This window comes from Sinocyclocheilus rhinocerous, unplaced genomic scaffold (assembly GCF_001515625.1).
Source record: "Sinocyclocheilus rhinocerous isolate Xijiao unplaced genomic scaffold, SAMN03320098_v1.1 scaffold247, whole genome shotgun sequence".
In the NCBI taxonomy this organism is placed as follows: domain Eukaryota; kingdom Metazoa; phylum Chordata; class Actinopteri; order Cypriniformes; family Cyprinidae; genus Sinocyclocheilus; species Sinocyclocheilus rhinocerous.
The window spans coordinates 437,678-453,540 of record NW_015662919.1 but is presented as its reverse complement, the minus strand read 5'-3'; the positions used below and the strand labels follow the sequence as shown (position 1 = coordinate 453,540).

The following is a 15,863-nucleotide window of genomic DNA, read 5'->3' as shown; positions in this document are numbered from 1 at the left end:
TTATTTATTTTATTTGGGGCTTGTTTTAAATTTTCAATTTAGTTTTGTTATTTACATTTACATTATATTTAAATTTTGTCATTTAGCAGACGCTTTTGTCCAAAGCGACTTACAAATGAGGACAATAGAAGCAATCAAAACCAACAAAAGAGCAATAATATGCAAGTGCTATATTAGTATATTATTATAGTTTTATATTTCAATTTCACAAAGAAACGTACAGTATTTTGTCTAAGCAATAATAAAAGGACACATTTAATTTATAATTTGTCTTAAATCTCATTTTGTTAAAAAAAAATTGTGAATCGAATCGTGAAATCAAAATCGTGAATCAAATCGTGAGTTGAGTGAATCGTTACATCCCTAAAAATAACACTACTAAAATAACCCACTAAAATAAAATTACAACATTAGGTAGTAAATGATGACCAAAGTTTAATTTTAGGGTGAACTATGCTTTTAAAGGCATTTCAATAACCCAAAGCATCACATAAATGAGACAAACACCAACTCCTTTGACCTCTAAAGCTCCTCACCTGCGATGCTTTTGCGTTTCTGCTGTAGAGCGTGATGCGGTGAAGTGGGCACGTGAACGTAGCTGCTGGATTTCAGAGGGTCCTGATTGGCCGTGGTCTTAATGAAATCGATGGCTGCCTGGATCACGCGGAACTGCAGTGCTGTGGCCATTTCTGAAACGACAACAGAGAATTTCCTATTTTGTTTGAATGTCAAGTCACATATCATTGCCATATAAAAGTATTAGTCTTCTTTACCCTGTGTGCGCTGAACTTTGCTGGTTTGCATGTAGCCCAATAGGGTGATCAGGTCTTCAATGATGCGGAAGTACTGAGATCCCGAGGAGCTGCAGGAGTGGATGGTGACGGCCACCAACAGCTGCTGAATGTCACACACCACCAGCTTGTAGTCATTCGGAGGAATCCTACAGAGCAACAACAACAACAAGCTACAGTTAGTCCAAAATGCAGCGGCTAGAGTCCTTACCAGGTCAAGAAAATATGATCATATTACCCCAATTTTACAGTCTCTGCACTGGCTACCTATTAAGTTCCGTATCAGTTACAAAATATTATTACTTGCCTATAAGGCCCTTAATACGTACATTAACTGACAGTCACCACTGATAAGCTACTACTAAATATTGTAGAAACTTAATTTTCTGTAAAGCTGCTTTGCAACGATTTGCATCGTGAAAAGCGCTATACAAATAAACTTGAATTGAATTGAACAACACCATGTAGACTGGCCAGCTACAGTTTCCAAGCAGTTTCCCCATCACTGATGTTAAATACGGTACATTACCCGTTCTCCAGGCCGTTGAGGGTGGACAGTGTGTTGAAGAGCACGTAGAGCAAGCCGTGGTCCAGCAGGATGTCGGCTAGCTTCGGGCAGGCGTTGAGCAGCTGCAGAAGCAGACACAGGCCGTTGTGCACGAGCGAGTTCTCATACAGAGAGTTCTCCAGCAGACCCAGCACAGGGATGATACAGCGCTTCCTGAACGGGGAGATGTTCTCCATATCCTCCAGATCCAGACTGAGAGAAGAGGGATTAGTGGCTGTCATTAACAAGGACGCTGCTGGGTTCATTTAGTAGAAATTAAGCAAGTTTCATGTAGCAGAAATCTTGCAGGAGTTTCTTGAATGTGTTTCTTCACAAACATTAATTAAAATAAATATTCAGCAACATTAACACATTAAGAATCTTTACAAAGAAAAAAAAACCCACTATTGTCAATGTGTCAATTTTATTGTCAAAAAAAAATATATATATATAGTTGTTGTTGTTGTGAAGACACATTGTGCCTTTTTAATTCTTTTATATATTTGACTACTAATACTAATATTTATTTTCAGGTTAATTTTAGTTAATGTTTTAGTAATCTTGTTATATGTTTTTGTTATTAAAAATGTCTATTTAGCTTTTTATCTATTTAGAGCTTCAACTTAAAAAAACAAAAAATAGAAATGGTGTAAACTAAATTTAGTACGTTTTTTATATTATAAATAAGAAAACACACAGACATACACATATACATGCATATACAGTGGTGTGAAAAAGTGTTGGCCTAATAATAATATATACATATTTAATATATTATACTTATATATTATTTATTATTATTAACAATATATTATATAATATATAACAATAATAATGTTATAATATAATATCAGATATAACATTATAATATATTTTTTAATAAAAATAATACAAACTTCAATTTAATTTTGCAAATGAATAAAATAAAATAAACATTTATAGCTGGCATCTGATCAGGCTGTCAGCACTCATGGTCATGTCTTCAGTTCTAGATGGTTGGCAAACTCACTCTTCCTCAAGTCCGACCGGTCGTCCGAACAGCATTTCCAGGAAACACTCCAGCAGACCCTGTGAGCCCTGGTGCAGGTACAGCTGATTGGCCAGCAGCGAAAACCCATGATTCTTCAGGAACTTCTCCTTCTGCTCTTTCTGAGCGCGGCTGAAGTAGGCGTCCAGAAGCTACAAAAATAAATGTACATGTTTTGTGTATCCATGCATGTATGAGATAAGACATAAAAATAAATAAATAAAACCCATTACTCAATCTCCCATCTATCAGAGAGATCAATAAAACTGGTCAATCAACTAACAAACTATTTCCATATCAAACAAACCAAAGCAGCAGATGCGATAAACAGTAATGGAGAAACAGTGAAAGGCCAGTCATTTTACAATCCTAAAGGAAATAGTGTATCTTATATTTTCCGAATTTGTCCATAAACAAATTATTTACTTAAATTGTTTTTTAATTCTTAGAAATTTCAAGGACAAAATGTAAAAATTGCGCTGCAGTGTGAGTGTGATGATCCTAATGATAAACTGTGTGAAATACAGAATGTTAATAGAAATATTATTTACATTATCGAATAGGGGCTAAACAACTGATCATGAATTTATATATTCCCCTAAAAATAGAGAACATAAAAAAAGAAGAGGGAGAGTTTTAATTCTATTAAATACATAATATTTATGTGGAAGCGTGATTCATGTTCATTGATTCAGTCCTGTCCACATTATAGAAAGCGATTTTCCACATTAATAAGCATAAAATAAATTTGTGTGGATGCAGTACATGGGAGTCTAACAGTTTAATTGAAACGTGTGATCTAAAACCAATTTACACAGCATTTTTAAATGTTTATAAGTATTTTGCATGCAGTTTTCATGAGCTCATGTGGCATATTTCTTTTTTTTTTTAAATACTTCTGTCATGCTGCAAGACCTTTAAAATTAACTAGTGAGGGCTGAAAAACAGCCCTGTTCATTTGTCAACTACACAAAGACAGCTGAACGCGAGCGGACCTTCATGACGCCCTGCTGAATGAGAGGAGAAGAGTGGTTGACCAGGACGAGAAGAGCCTCCGGCTGGATGAGTTTGTCCATCACCTCCTCCAGCAGGAGGTCCGGCAGCAGGAGCAGAACTCCTCTCAGCAGATCGTACAGACCGCAGCAGATCAGAACCAGACAGTCTTCAGCACTGGACCTAAATGATTCAGAAAACACACACATGAAATCATCACTGAGGAGTGGAGAAGCGTCAGATCTTCAGCGGTGACTCAGAGCCTGTTAACTGAAAAACACTCAGCACGCAAAATACAAACCTTTTTTTTTATTACTGAATTGTCACAAAAATAACTAAAATGTTATCATGATATAAAATTACTCATACTGTGATAACAGTATAAACAAAAGGGAAATCAATATTTGATAGACGGCATTGTTAGAATTGGATAAAAAAGAAGCAAAGTGTTTCCCAACAAGAGCCCTAATGACAGCTCAGACACATCTGTAAGGCCGAAATATGGTTTGTGGATTGGAGTTTAGAGTTAAAGTCGTTAACTTTTAATGAGTGTAAGTGATTATTCAGTAGATGGGATATATCTTTAGTGCAGGAAAGGCAATGACGAAGACAGGAGGCAATTACCCAGTAACTGTTGACTGAAAGAGCACATTAAAGAGATGATGTAACTTATAAATGAAGGCTAATATTACAAGTCATTAATCTCCAAAACTCAGCGGCAGAAATTAGCATAATTAAAGAGTGTTATTCATCACAAGGAATTTAAAAGAGCTCCCTGGATATATTACACACATCTAGAACAACTACACACACACACACACACACACCATGCAACGCATTTGAGAAAGGCTAAACGATTCTGAAGTGTCTCAATTCGCTCCCTAGTTCAGTAGTAAGCACACTACCTAGGGACTCTACCATTCCCAGGGCTGTCCTACAGTCAAAATGGTTTTTCTTATTGGAGACAGCTCCATACAAAAAAGTATGTGCATGAAACTATTTTGCATGATTTTACTGTAAATGCCTACTTTTCACAGATACACTAACTTAGAAAGTAGGACTGCACGATTATGACAAAAATCGTAATTGTCGATTATTCCTTTGAAATTGTAATTGCGATTATTAATTTGCGATTAAATGAATGATGTTTACACCTTTGTTTGAAGCAATTGCATGCCATATTTTTAATATGAAAATAAACAAGCTGAAAACACTAACTGAAAAACTTTTATTGCTTTTCTAGTATTAAGCCTCAAATGTCAACTATACATCGGATTGGTTTCTCTTTAAATAAAAAGTAAAAAATATGAATGGTATTATAATGTTATACTAAAACTAAAATTAAAACAATGGAAAAACCCTTAAGATAACATGTAGAAAGAAAAAAAACCATCTTAAGCATGCAGAATAACATAAGTGGACTTTGAACGATTAATTGCTGCTTTGAATGATTATGTAATTGTGGCATCCGTAATTGTAATTGCGATTAGAAAATTTTATTAATTGTGCAGCCCTATTAGAAAGCATTACAAACCATTTAAAAAGCTTATTTAAATGTTATTATTAAAAGTTATTATCATTAGCTAAAACTAAAAACAACAACAAAACACTATTAGTTACTTTAAATAAAATAAACATTAATTAAAATAAAAAAAATTAAATATTACAAATATTTTATTTCAGCTTGTTGCAACATTCCTCATTTTCTTTTAGTTTGTAAAATAACAAACTAAATAAACTAAAATGAATAAATGAAAATTAAAAAATGAATAATAATAATACAATTATTAATCATTTTAATTATTAAAACACTATATTAGTATAAAGTTAAAGTGAAAACAGAAAAAAAAAAATCTAATTCAACATATTAGATGTAGACAAAAATGAACAAAAACTACAACAGCATATCAGTTATACTAAAATAACACTGAAGTGTAATAATTTGGCCTAAAATATTATCACGGCAACCATGAATATATATAAAAAAAAATATTTTGGTTAATGATTACTTTTCTCATGTGGATTGATCATAATTACTAATTACATTATGAGACATTTTCTACTTAAATCATCTAATGTGATTAAACTCCACCCACATCTCAACATCCAATCAACGAACAATGCACAGAACTGAGGCACAGCTAGACATGTGCCGGTATTCGGTAATGCGATATATCACGGTAATGAATATGCACGATATTGTTATCGTGGGCACTTCTAAATACCGTGAATAATTATATATTACAAATTATTCAGAATTTTGATGCATTTTAAAACTTTTAACTTTGTACATTTTTCTGTATTGCTTTATTGCATTTAAATGTTCAATTATTTTTGTAATAAGAAAAAAGTTATTAAACCTGTTATACTGTATTATGACAGCACTTTTTTTTTAAACTAAATTTCAATATCGTGATAATACCGTATACCGTGATAAAAGCATTAGCAATTAATCGCAACATGAAAATTTGATACCGGCATATCCCTAGGCACAGCCCTACATTTTTCTTTCTCGATAATCCGTTACACTCGGATATACATCACAATCCAGAAGAAAATGTATTTTGCTACTTCAGTTTTATCATGTTTAATATGCTGGCTACAATTTTTTCACCTCCGCATTCAAAATGCTAGGGTTTTCAACAACATAAAATCATCTGGTGTTTTCAGAGTACCTGTCATTACTGGAGTCCGCCTTGCTGTGTCTGTCATACCCGGGTGAGTAGGTGTAACTTTCCCAGTCGTCTGGTGGAGCGGCACGGTCAGCCACGGTGGGCCAGCGAGCAATAGTCAAAGAGCCGCTCTGTGCGGGAAAAGCCAAACCCAGACTGGCCAGGTTACTGTGGCTCCTCTGGAAGGACTGGATTCCCTTCAGGCTGTCTGGCCGGCGTGGTGCTTCCTCGCTGGTCCAATCGAAATGGTCCTCAGAGTCCGGCGGGCTGCTGTTGTGCTCCTCCTCTACGTTGATGAATGGCGTTTGGTTTCCCGCGACACTGCCCTCCTCATCACCGCCCACGTTCTGGGAATCACAAATGGTCTTTGCAGACTCACAGCTGCTGAGGAGCTCGTCTCCTCCTCGCTTCAAGGTCTCCGTGCTGCCCAGGTCCTGCTGGGTACTCAGGGACGTCCCTTCTTCAGGCTCGGCGGTCCCCGTCACGCTCCCATGGGTCAGACGGGGCGTCAGGGCTGGAGAAGAGTGTGGAGACGGGCCCATGCTTGGGGGACGCAGTGACAGATCTTCATCTCCATGCTCGGGGGACGAAGCATGGCGTACTGTGGGACCAAAAAACACAACATTTAGTCAGAATCTACGTTTTCAGGACAAGTTTGACAATGACAAGTTTTTCGTGTTCAGATTTGACAGTAAGTGTTTCCAGACTAGTTTTTGTGACATTTTAAGTATCAACATAGAATTTATGCACTAAAGCTAAACAAAAAAAAGACTTATACTCTTGAGAAATTGCATCAATAAACGGCATTTCCATCAGCTATTTCAGTAAAAACTGATGCACTAAGCCTTCCCTCCCAAACAAATCCTTGGAAGGAAGCCTGGCTTATAAGGCATGAAGATAATAAGATAATATAAACATTAAAATCATGATTTTCTCTAAAGCTGCTTTCAAATGAAGCGTATTGTGAAAACCACTATATGAATGAATTTGATTTGACTTGACAGGCAGGTCAGCGCTGTTATTGATTTGTATTCGTCAAAGGTCACGTGTTTCAAAGCTTAATAAGGCGCAGCAGCGGCATCCAGTCAGACAAGGACATTTTCAACGAATAATGCTTGTAAAGTGCAACAGAATGAGTAAGCATGACTTTTTTTTTTTTTTTGACCTTCTCATGGGCGGCAGTGATGCGTTACCTTCAGCGGGCGTCTCTGTGAAGACGGTGGGAGACAGTGAAAGCACAGAGCTGCAGGCTGATTTCCCGCCACTGCTGGAGTGCCGCAGGTACATCATGGACTGAACCTTCTCCTGGTACAGCTTACCATCTGATGAAAAAAAAACATGCATGAATTAAAATGTTCTTGTTTACTATCAAATCTACACAGGATATGCAGAAAGAATGATTACTAATGAGGAAGAATGAGCTGTAAGCTCGATGCTAGACTACTGCAACCATAAAATGAAAATAAAGCAGGTTAACCTGCTTGTCAGAAATCTCTTGAGATAAACATGATCTATGCATTTTTTCCCTTTTGACTGTCAAAATACTATCAGCATTGCTATAAATGCTTATAAATATGGTTAGAAATGATATCTTATTTAAATCAGAAGGCCAGAAACATCACCTTTTGAAGTTTAATCGGCACATTAAGGCAAGTCGCAATTCTGGTCTTTCCGTCCCCAAATTTAAGACCTCTTGAAATCCTAATTAAGACTTTCTTCTACTATTTAAGACTTTTTATGGCCTTAAAATTGATAAAACTAAATTTAAGACTTTTTAAGGACTTTTTGAAGTCATACAGGTTTGGAAAAGCGCAAATGATGACAGAATGATCATAAACTATTGCTTTAATGACTCATTCTGATCAGATTGGGGTTTTCTGAAGGTTTGCTCACCGATGTGCAGAGAGAAGTAGAAGCTGGTGGGCGTGTGGCATACGTATGTGTTGGTGGGGGGGTGAACAGCCAGCAGGAAATTATAGACCAGCCGCAGCAGGTCCAGGTCTGGAGGAGACCCCAAAACCTCCTGGATGATTTTGACAAACGAGAGGCAGACCTCCTGTGGGATGGAGGTCAGGTACTCGTCCCGATGCTCCTATGAGAATAATAAAGATGATGTTCCAAAATGAGCCACACAGTGAACTATGATTGGTCTTCTTTCCTGCATTAATTACATCGTGAATGGCACTTGGTTGTATGTTTCATACTCTTTCTCTATGATGTTTCTAATGATGTGCTGAAATCACTTTTTTATTGAAACACCGAAAACTGAAAGTTTTCATTTAACAGAAAACCAAAAAGTTTTACTTTATTTAATAATCAACTAATTAATCAATGTATTTAAAAATCAATCAACATTCAAAAAAATTAAAATAATACATTAAAATTTAAATAAAAAATGTATATAAAAATTTAAATTGCATATAAGGCAGTTATATATATATATATATATATACTTTTTAATGATCAATTAATTTGGGGTTGAAATATAAAAAAAAATGTAAGTTATCATGGCAGAATTATTCAGACATATATTAAATAATGAAGACAGCAGTTTAAGAAAAATATAGAGCATATATTTAGTAAAATGCGTCTCTCCAGACTTATTTTTTCTAGCGTTTATGGACACTGAATGGCAGGAAATTAGGGAAATATGACGTTGTTTTACTGACATTTTTCGAAGTGTAATGAACGTCTTACCTGAAGCACCTGGCAGGCGAGCAGGAAGCGATGAACCACCTGCGCCTTGAGAAGCTGTCGTATGTTGAACATCTGCTGAGGATGATGCACCCGGATGAGGATCTCTAAAGCGGTCAGCAGCGTCTCCCACACACCACACTATCTCACACACACACACACACACACACACACTACAATAAGCTCTCTATAAAAATAACTCTATGGTATGTTCTCATTCAGATGTGAGTGTGTACCTGTGCTTTGGCCCATATCTTCCAGTCCAGCAGTATTTCAGAAAGCAGTCTGAGATCTTGCAGCACCACAGTGGATTCAGCATCCAGATGGAACTGACCGTCTTCTCCGATCGTAAGGATTGACCCGCTGCAGCAGCCGTCCAACAGTGTCTATAACACACACACACACACAGACACAGATATTGCTGAGCTGCAGTCTAAAATCAAACTTCAGCAGTATTCAGAAGGCTAAAACAGAGCAAGTATTTTTCAGTCTCATTAATCTGATGTATTTCAGAAAACAAGAATATACTGAGAGGGACAAAACATTCTCACTGACAGTCTGCATTAAACGTGTCAACCAGCAGGGTGTGCTGTTTAGTACAACAACAGCACAAGTGCACAGATTTATTAGTTAACTAAAACTAAAACTGAAGCCATTAAAAAAAAAAACATTTTGTTACTTGAAATAAAAAGTTAACACAAAATATAAAAAAAACTATAGACATTTAAAAAAAATACAAAAACATACAACAAAATTGCTACAACTTTAACTAAAATTCAAGTAAAAACAGAAAATCTAAAAGTAAAATATAATTAAAAAGTTAACTAAAATAAAATGAAATTAAAAAAAAAATTCTAATTTATTTATTTTAAATTGAAGTACTACAAAAATCAAAACTAAAAAAATAATAAAAACTATATAGACATGTTTTTTTTAAACAATAATTACAAAAACATACAACAAAATGAAAACAGAAAAATATAAATATAAAATTAAATTAAAACTAATACAAAAAAAAATATAGATATATTTAAAAAAATAAAATAAAAATGACAAAAGCGTACAACAAAATTACTAGATTTTAAGATTTAAGTGAAAAAAATTAAAATAAAATATTATTAAAAATGTAAACAAAGACTATAATAGTATATCAATGATACTAAAATAACTAAAGCTGGCTCCGCTGATGTAGTAAAAAAATTAAAATAAAAAAATTTACAGCTAATTTATGATATTTAATATGTATCAAAAGATTTTTAATTAGAGGAACTATCATGTTCAATTAACAGTCATCTTTAGGAAACTTTGACCAAATAAAAAGCAGAATCAAATATTACGATTTTCATGCTGCTGCTTAATTTTAAATTGTCATTATAAAAATATTGTTAATATATAATGCGTAGGCTAAAACTCACCTTCAGAACGTGGTATCCCACAATGCACTTGGGCTTGATGAGAACCTGGTGAATCATGGAATAGCCGTGGTAACACTGCATCTCATGAGTGCGATGCTGGTTGGTTTTAACCAGAGACAGCAGCAGCTGCAGCGCCAGAGATTGAGTTTTCTCACAGTCGCTCAACTCTACCGCCTACAAGAACCAACAGACAGACAGAAAGAGTTAAGCGCAATGTGATTCTGATGTTCCTGCTGCTAAAAATCACTGTATGCGTGAAATACATCACATAGTGAAAATGAAGTGGGTTATTACTTTGTTTTCATGCTGGCAATCTTAGATCAGTGTTATAACACACAGAACAGAGGAAGCCTCAGCTAACAACACTTGATTATTAATGCTGCCTGCGAAACAAACATGATGTGCGCCAAACTAAACAACCTAACTCAACTAGATCCATCTGCACTAAATTATTTAATCATTTAATAAATGTCAGTTATTTGGCATCATACCCAAGGACGAGCATCTGTTGCTATTTTAATTAGCACTGCTCCTCAATTATTAAAAATTTTTTTTTTGGTCTCACTAAGCATGGTTCACCCTAGTTGCTTTTCAACATGTATGGTTTAGATCATGTCAATAATTTTTCTTACTCAAAATTATGGAGTAAACACCACAAATGTCATGATAACCCCAAACTTTTGAATGGTAGTGTATGTTAGTTTAAAAACAGTAATATGTGCTTCTGTGTTTTTGTTATCATGACAGACTGATCTGAAATGAGAGAAAGAGAGAAAGATAGAAACACAAAGCGAGGCTTTGAGATGACTGTCGAGAGCTGTCTGAAGGATAATGTGAGGGAACGCAGTGTGAAAGAGAACGTCCCGGGTCAGAACATGCCGACCAAAAATCCAATATTGCCCTCTGAATGAAAGAAACATTATCAGATTACATTACCAGCAAAAAATGTGTACTGGAATATGAAGGAAAGACTGAAGATACCTTCACTAGAGACTTTAAAGCATAATATTCAGATTTACCTCATCCTCTCAAACATTACTGCTTTGATTAAAAAGCACAGCCACCAGATACAGTCAGAGCTTTTGTGAATCAGCATTCAAGAAGTTCACAAAAATGTAGTCAAAATTCCTGTATTTTTAACGTATATATGACATTGAAATGAAATAAAATATAGAAAAACTGAATCTAATTTTAATTCAGCAAGTTACAAAGGCAACATTTCTCATTTCTGAGCACTAAAATGACTAAAACTAAAATTAATAAATAAAAACTACAAAGACATACTTAAAAAAATACTAAAACCTTAAAATTAAAATGAAAACAGAAAATATAAAAATAAAATATAATAGTGCATCCATTATATTAAAATATCACTGTGTGGCATTGGTATAAATAATATAAATAATGTTTTAATAATAAAAAAATGTATGTATGACTGATTCAGAGAGTAAGAAATCTTTTCACCTGATCATGATATCTCTGTTTATATGTTGAAACAAATACTGCTTTATTGTCTTTTTTTTTTTTAATCCCTCTCGTTAAAAAGCATCAACAAAAGGAGTTCAACTAAAAGATCTGGTCAAAATGCATAACCATTGTGTGTTTGTGTGCAGAAGTGCAGTGACAGATAACTCATTCCACACGTTCCTGGTCTCTACTAGTGATGAATATGCAGACAAACACATACCCGAGCGAACAGGAAGACAAAAGCGCCGGTGCCTCCGATCATGTGCAGGACGCTGTGTAGGCCGAGAGCCTGGCAGGGCGTCATGGTCCTGAGGAAAGGAGGCTCCAGGATGGAGCTCTGAACCTCTTTGGCACTGAAGGGCCGCTGGGAAGCCACCGTTGACTTGGCCTGGCCCTTCAGACGGATCACCGGCTCATATATGGTGTAGAGAGACGGCATGCTGGGGGCATAAACTACTGCTAAACTCTCCTGCAAAAACACAAATGCACATATGTTGAGATGCAGGCAAAGGAAAGTATTTTTCTTGTTCGGTTTGAAATGAAAGTTCAATGTTGCATGCAGGCTCTAACATAGAGATCTAAAGGTGCGATCAGATTTGCAGTGTGGGACTAAATGTGAGAGTAGTAAGTGGAACCGAGTGGTTTTCCTAACAGTGAGGTTTGCCCTCTCTACAGTAATGGAAATTCTTGACTGTCCTAAAACATAGGCTTCATTTTTTATGCTAATATATTATTAACCCTATAAAGCCTACCGTTTCATATTTACTAAGTGAATTTCTAAGGCCTGTAAATAATCAACATGTTCAAACTTTGCTGTTAAACCTGTTGCACACAATCATGCCTTCTGTCACCTGATTGATAGTTTAGAGTTTTTTTCAGCAAGTAAAAGGTCTTTTAGTAAAATTGTGCAAATGTCCACCTTCAGCTCTTGCTTCACGCGTCTTTTTGTTGTTAAATCTTTATTTATAAAGTAAAATATAAGAATATCTTTGATATTCTTAGTAATATTTCCAGATGAAGCAGCTTGGCTTTACTTGATTCTCCATCAATCATTTTGTAGAAAAATCAGTGCGTCTCAAATCTGATCATCAGGATCTTTTGAGGAGCGTTTATTTGTTCATCTCTCAATCATCATTGGATTGCATTGCATTATATGTTTTGATTACTATCTAAGCATCTCATCTTACTCAGACCTATTATTGGAGATACAGAGTGACTACTGATATTTATATCATTTTATGTAAGTATCTGCTGTACTGTTATAAAGATCTCATTGATTTACATTAGAAGCTTCAGAATTTCATCTTACTTTTTGGCCATATATAAATATCAGCATTTGCACCAAATTAAGTCATTTTTATTAGTTTGGGCCTCTGAATAAAAACTGATTTTTCTCTTCATATTCTCACTATATCAGACTATATGAACCATATATGTACCAAAACATGATACTCGATAAAAAAATATGCAAACTTGTTTTACATTTTGTCTAAAGATTTTCTTATTTATTTTATTGTTTAAGGTTCAATAAAGTCTTCCATTTCAAAAAATGTGATTTTCTGACTATTATTTCATATATCAGGCTGACAAGGTTAATGTTTTTCTTTCAATCTCGAGGTGAAATATCACTTGGACAGGTTACTGACAAGATTTCTTTAGATAAATGTGTACAATACTTTATATTAGCACTAGATATTGTCAGAAAAGATCTGAAAAAGAAGCATATTCATCCATGAGGAATGAAGGTTTGTGCTGAAATGACTTTTTCTGATGGCAGTAATTATCGAGCATGTAATGCATTAGCATAGGAACACCTGGAACAGCATGCAGACGTGTAAAATCACCGGTAATTAAGACGTCAGTGGGTAAAACTGCACAGAGAAGGCACTTCAACAAGCAGCAAATGATGTACAAATGGACAAATAATGTTGCCTGCTTTTCAGTGGCAGTGAAGGAGATAAACGAGCTATTGAACTATGTCACTGCCATATACATTTGCATAAAAGCCTTCTGGTGAAATATGTGACATTTGGGAAAAAATAAAATAAATTCATATTCATAGATGCAGTGGCTTACAATAAGAGGTGCGATGTCAATGTCTGTATTCCTCATGAGGAGCTCTCGTATCTGCTCACACTGAAGACCCTCCTGTGTCACATACTTGGATAGTGTCCCATGAGGCTTGCCGTACTTGCAGGGCATGATGGAGGTGAGGTCAGGACCGCTGGCAAACAGGTAAAAAGCCTCCGCAGTGTCAATTCTGGAACCTAAAACAACCAATAACCAGTTTATATGTAGGCAAATATCACCGTTTATTACTGTATACTGTATTGTTGCATATAAATGAAATGGTTAAATATCATTCGTCTGTGTTGTTTTAATGAAAATACAGTAAGGGTGGAAAACATGCCTTGATTCATTTAAATGTGTCTGCATTTTTCACATAAATATCAAAAAATACATGAACATCCTTTAAAAAATGAAGAATGTTTAAATGTTTTAAGATTTATATGAAGTTTTTTTTTGTCACTGTTATTATTGTTTTTAAATATTAGTATTTAGATTTAATTAATTTTTTATTTTGTTTTATTTTTTATTTATTTCCAGTTATTAATTTTAGTGCACCAATTTAAAGTAAACTTATTTCAGTTAGTTGACAAGGCAACACTTCTAATTTTTGTTTAGTTTAGGTTTTGGATCTAACGTTTATATTTTATTGTATTTTATTTCAGCTTCATTTCAATTAACAAATATGTTTCTAATAGTTATAATAGTTGCCATATCAGCTTTAACAAATAATATAATAAATACAAACATTTTATGAAATTCAATTTTGAAAAAAAGACCAACCAATTTGTTTATGCAACTCTAAAAAAGATTCATTAAATGTACTTATGATAAAAAAAATTGTAAAAGTTTTTCTTTGTCCATTTTACAAAATAAGTCCTTCAAAGTTTGTCTTGATAAAAACCGTTGTCTCATGACATAAAAAAATGGCAAGACCAAAAACATATATTTTACAGACATTAGTGCAACAATATTGACATTGAGCTATATGTGAAATATGTGAATTGACAAACGACAATAGACAAGAAAGAATAATAACAGAGAGTGTGGTGGATGAAAAGCTGTGACCTAAAGACAAATAAACAAAGTGGGGAAAAAAACAAAAAAAACATTGAGGGCAGCACTGGACCACATAACCACATTAGAGCGTTTCACAAGTTGGGAACGGCTGGACTGGGCCCATTCATGACCTATTAGTAGCAACAGAATGGCTATTCTGTTAAGAAAAGTGTGTTGTGTGGAGGGAATGTGGAGAATCTGTGGCTCACACACAGAAACTTCCAGCAGCAGGAAGATCCCACGTTACCTACAACATCACTGCCGCTGAAAGCACATACAAATAATCTTTCCAACAACACGAAGCGGTGATATTTGATTACTATTTATATACTATTATTGTTTTTTTGTTGGTAACATTTGTCAACATTATTTAATGCATTAGCTAACTATTTCTCACAGCTTTTATTAATCTATGCCCCATTTTCCACCACAATAAAATGTTTTTTTTGTTATAGGACTTTTTTTTAGGACTTTGAGATATAAATTGAGAATTCAGATTTTTTTTTTTCCCCCACACAATTGCAAGTTTCTCTCTCGCAATTCTGACTTTTTTTTTGTTTCCACCATGGAACAAAACATTTTTAAAAAAAAGGTCATTGCAAGTTCAGAATTGCTAGAAAAAAAACAAAACAAAATCAAAATTGTGAGATAAAAAGACAATTAACTTATTTCAGTTAGTTGCCAAGTCAACATTTCTAATTTTTGTTTAGTTTGAATTTTTCAGCTTTTTTCAGCAGTTTATTTTCAGCTTTATTTCATTTAATAAGTATGTTTTTAATAGTTTTAGATTTAATTAAAAATATATGTGCGATTGATCTGATGAAAACCACAAACATTTCAAAGGGGAGATCATTATACTGTAGGGAAGCTCTATGAGAACTGGTTTCATACCATTAAAGAGCAGCAGTGTGCCCATATCCCAGCGTGCACTTGGGCTGGCCTGCTCCTCTGAGGAGTGCTGATAGTGTCCAAGCATACAGTAGGTCTTATTACTGTCTGATGACAAACTGGACTTCCTGGGCAGAGTGAAGTCTAGCGAGACGTCACACTTCCTGTATGTGGCACAGGAAGGCTTGATTAAAACATGATTCTGACTGCATAAAAACTGATGTCTGCAGCCCTGGTTGAACT

At 34.8% G+C, this 15,863-nt stretch overlaps 1 protein-coding gene across 1 annotated transcript in view; it reads right to left on the bottom strand.

Moving 5' to 3' along the window:
- lyst (lysosomal trafficking regulator) overlaps positions 1–15,863 on the bottom strand; it is a 94,339-nt gene that overhangs the window by 36,525 nt on the left and 41,951 nt on the right. Inside the window, exons 17-27 of the mRNA XM_016538445.1 lie at positions 10,140–10,313; positions 8,961–9,110; positions 8,728–8,865; positions 7,924–8,122; positions 7,224–7,352; positions 6,034–6,631; positions 3,361–3,541; positions 2,348–2,517; positions 1,321–1,551; positions 774–940; positions 537–689 (exon numbers count right to left, since the gene is read on the bottom strand). Of these exons, the coding sequence (XP_016393931.1) occupies positions 537–689; positions 774–940; positions 1,321–1,551; positions 2,348–2,517; positions 3,361–3,541; positions 6,034–6,631; positions 7,224–7,352; positions 7,924–8,122; positions 8,728–8,865; positions 8,961–9,110; positions 10,140–10,313 (2,290 nt within the window). The remainder of the gene's footprint in view (positions 1–536; positions 690–773; positions 941–1,320; positions 1,552–2,347; positions 2,518–3,360; positions 3,542–6,033; positions 6,632–7,223; positions 7,353–7,923; positions 8,123–8,727; positions 8,866–8,960; positions 9,111–10,139; positions 10,314–15,863) is intronic.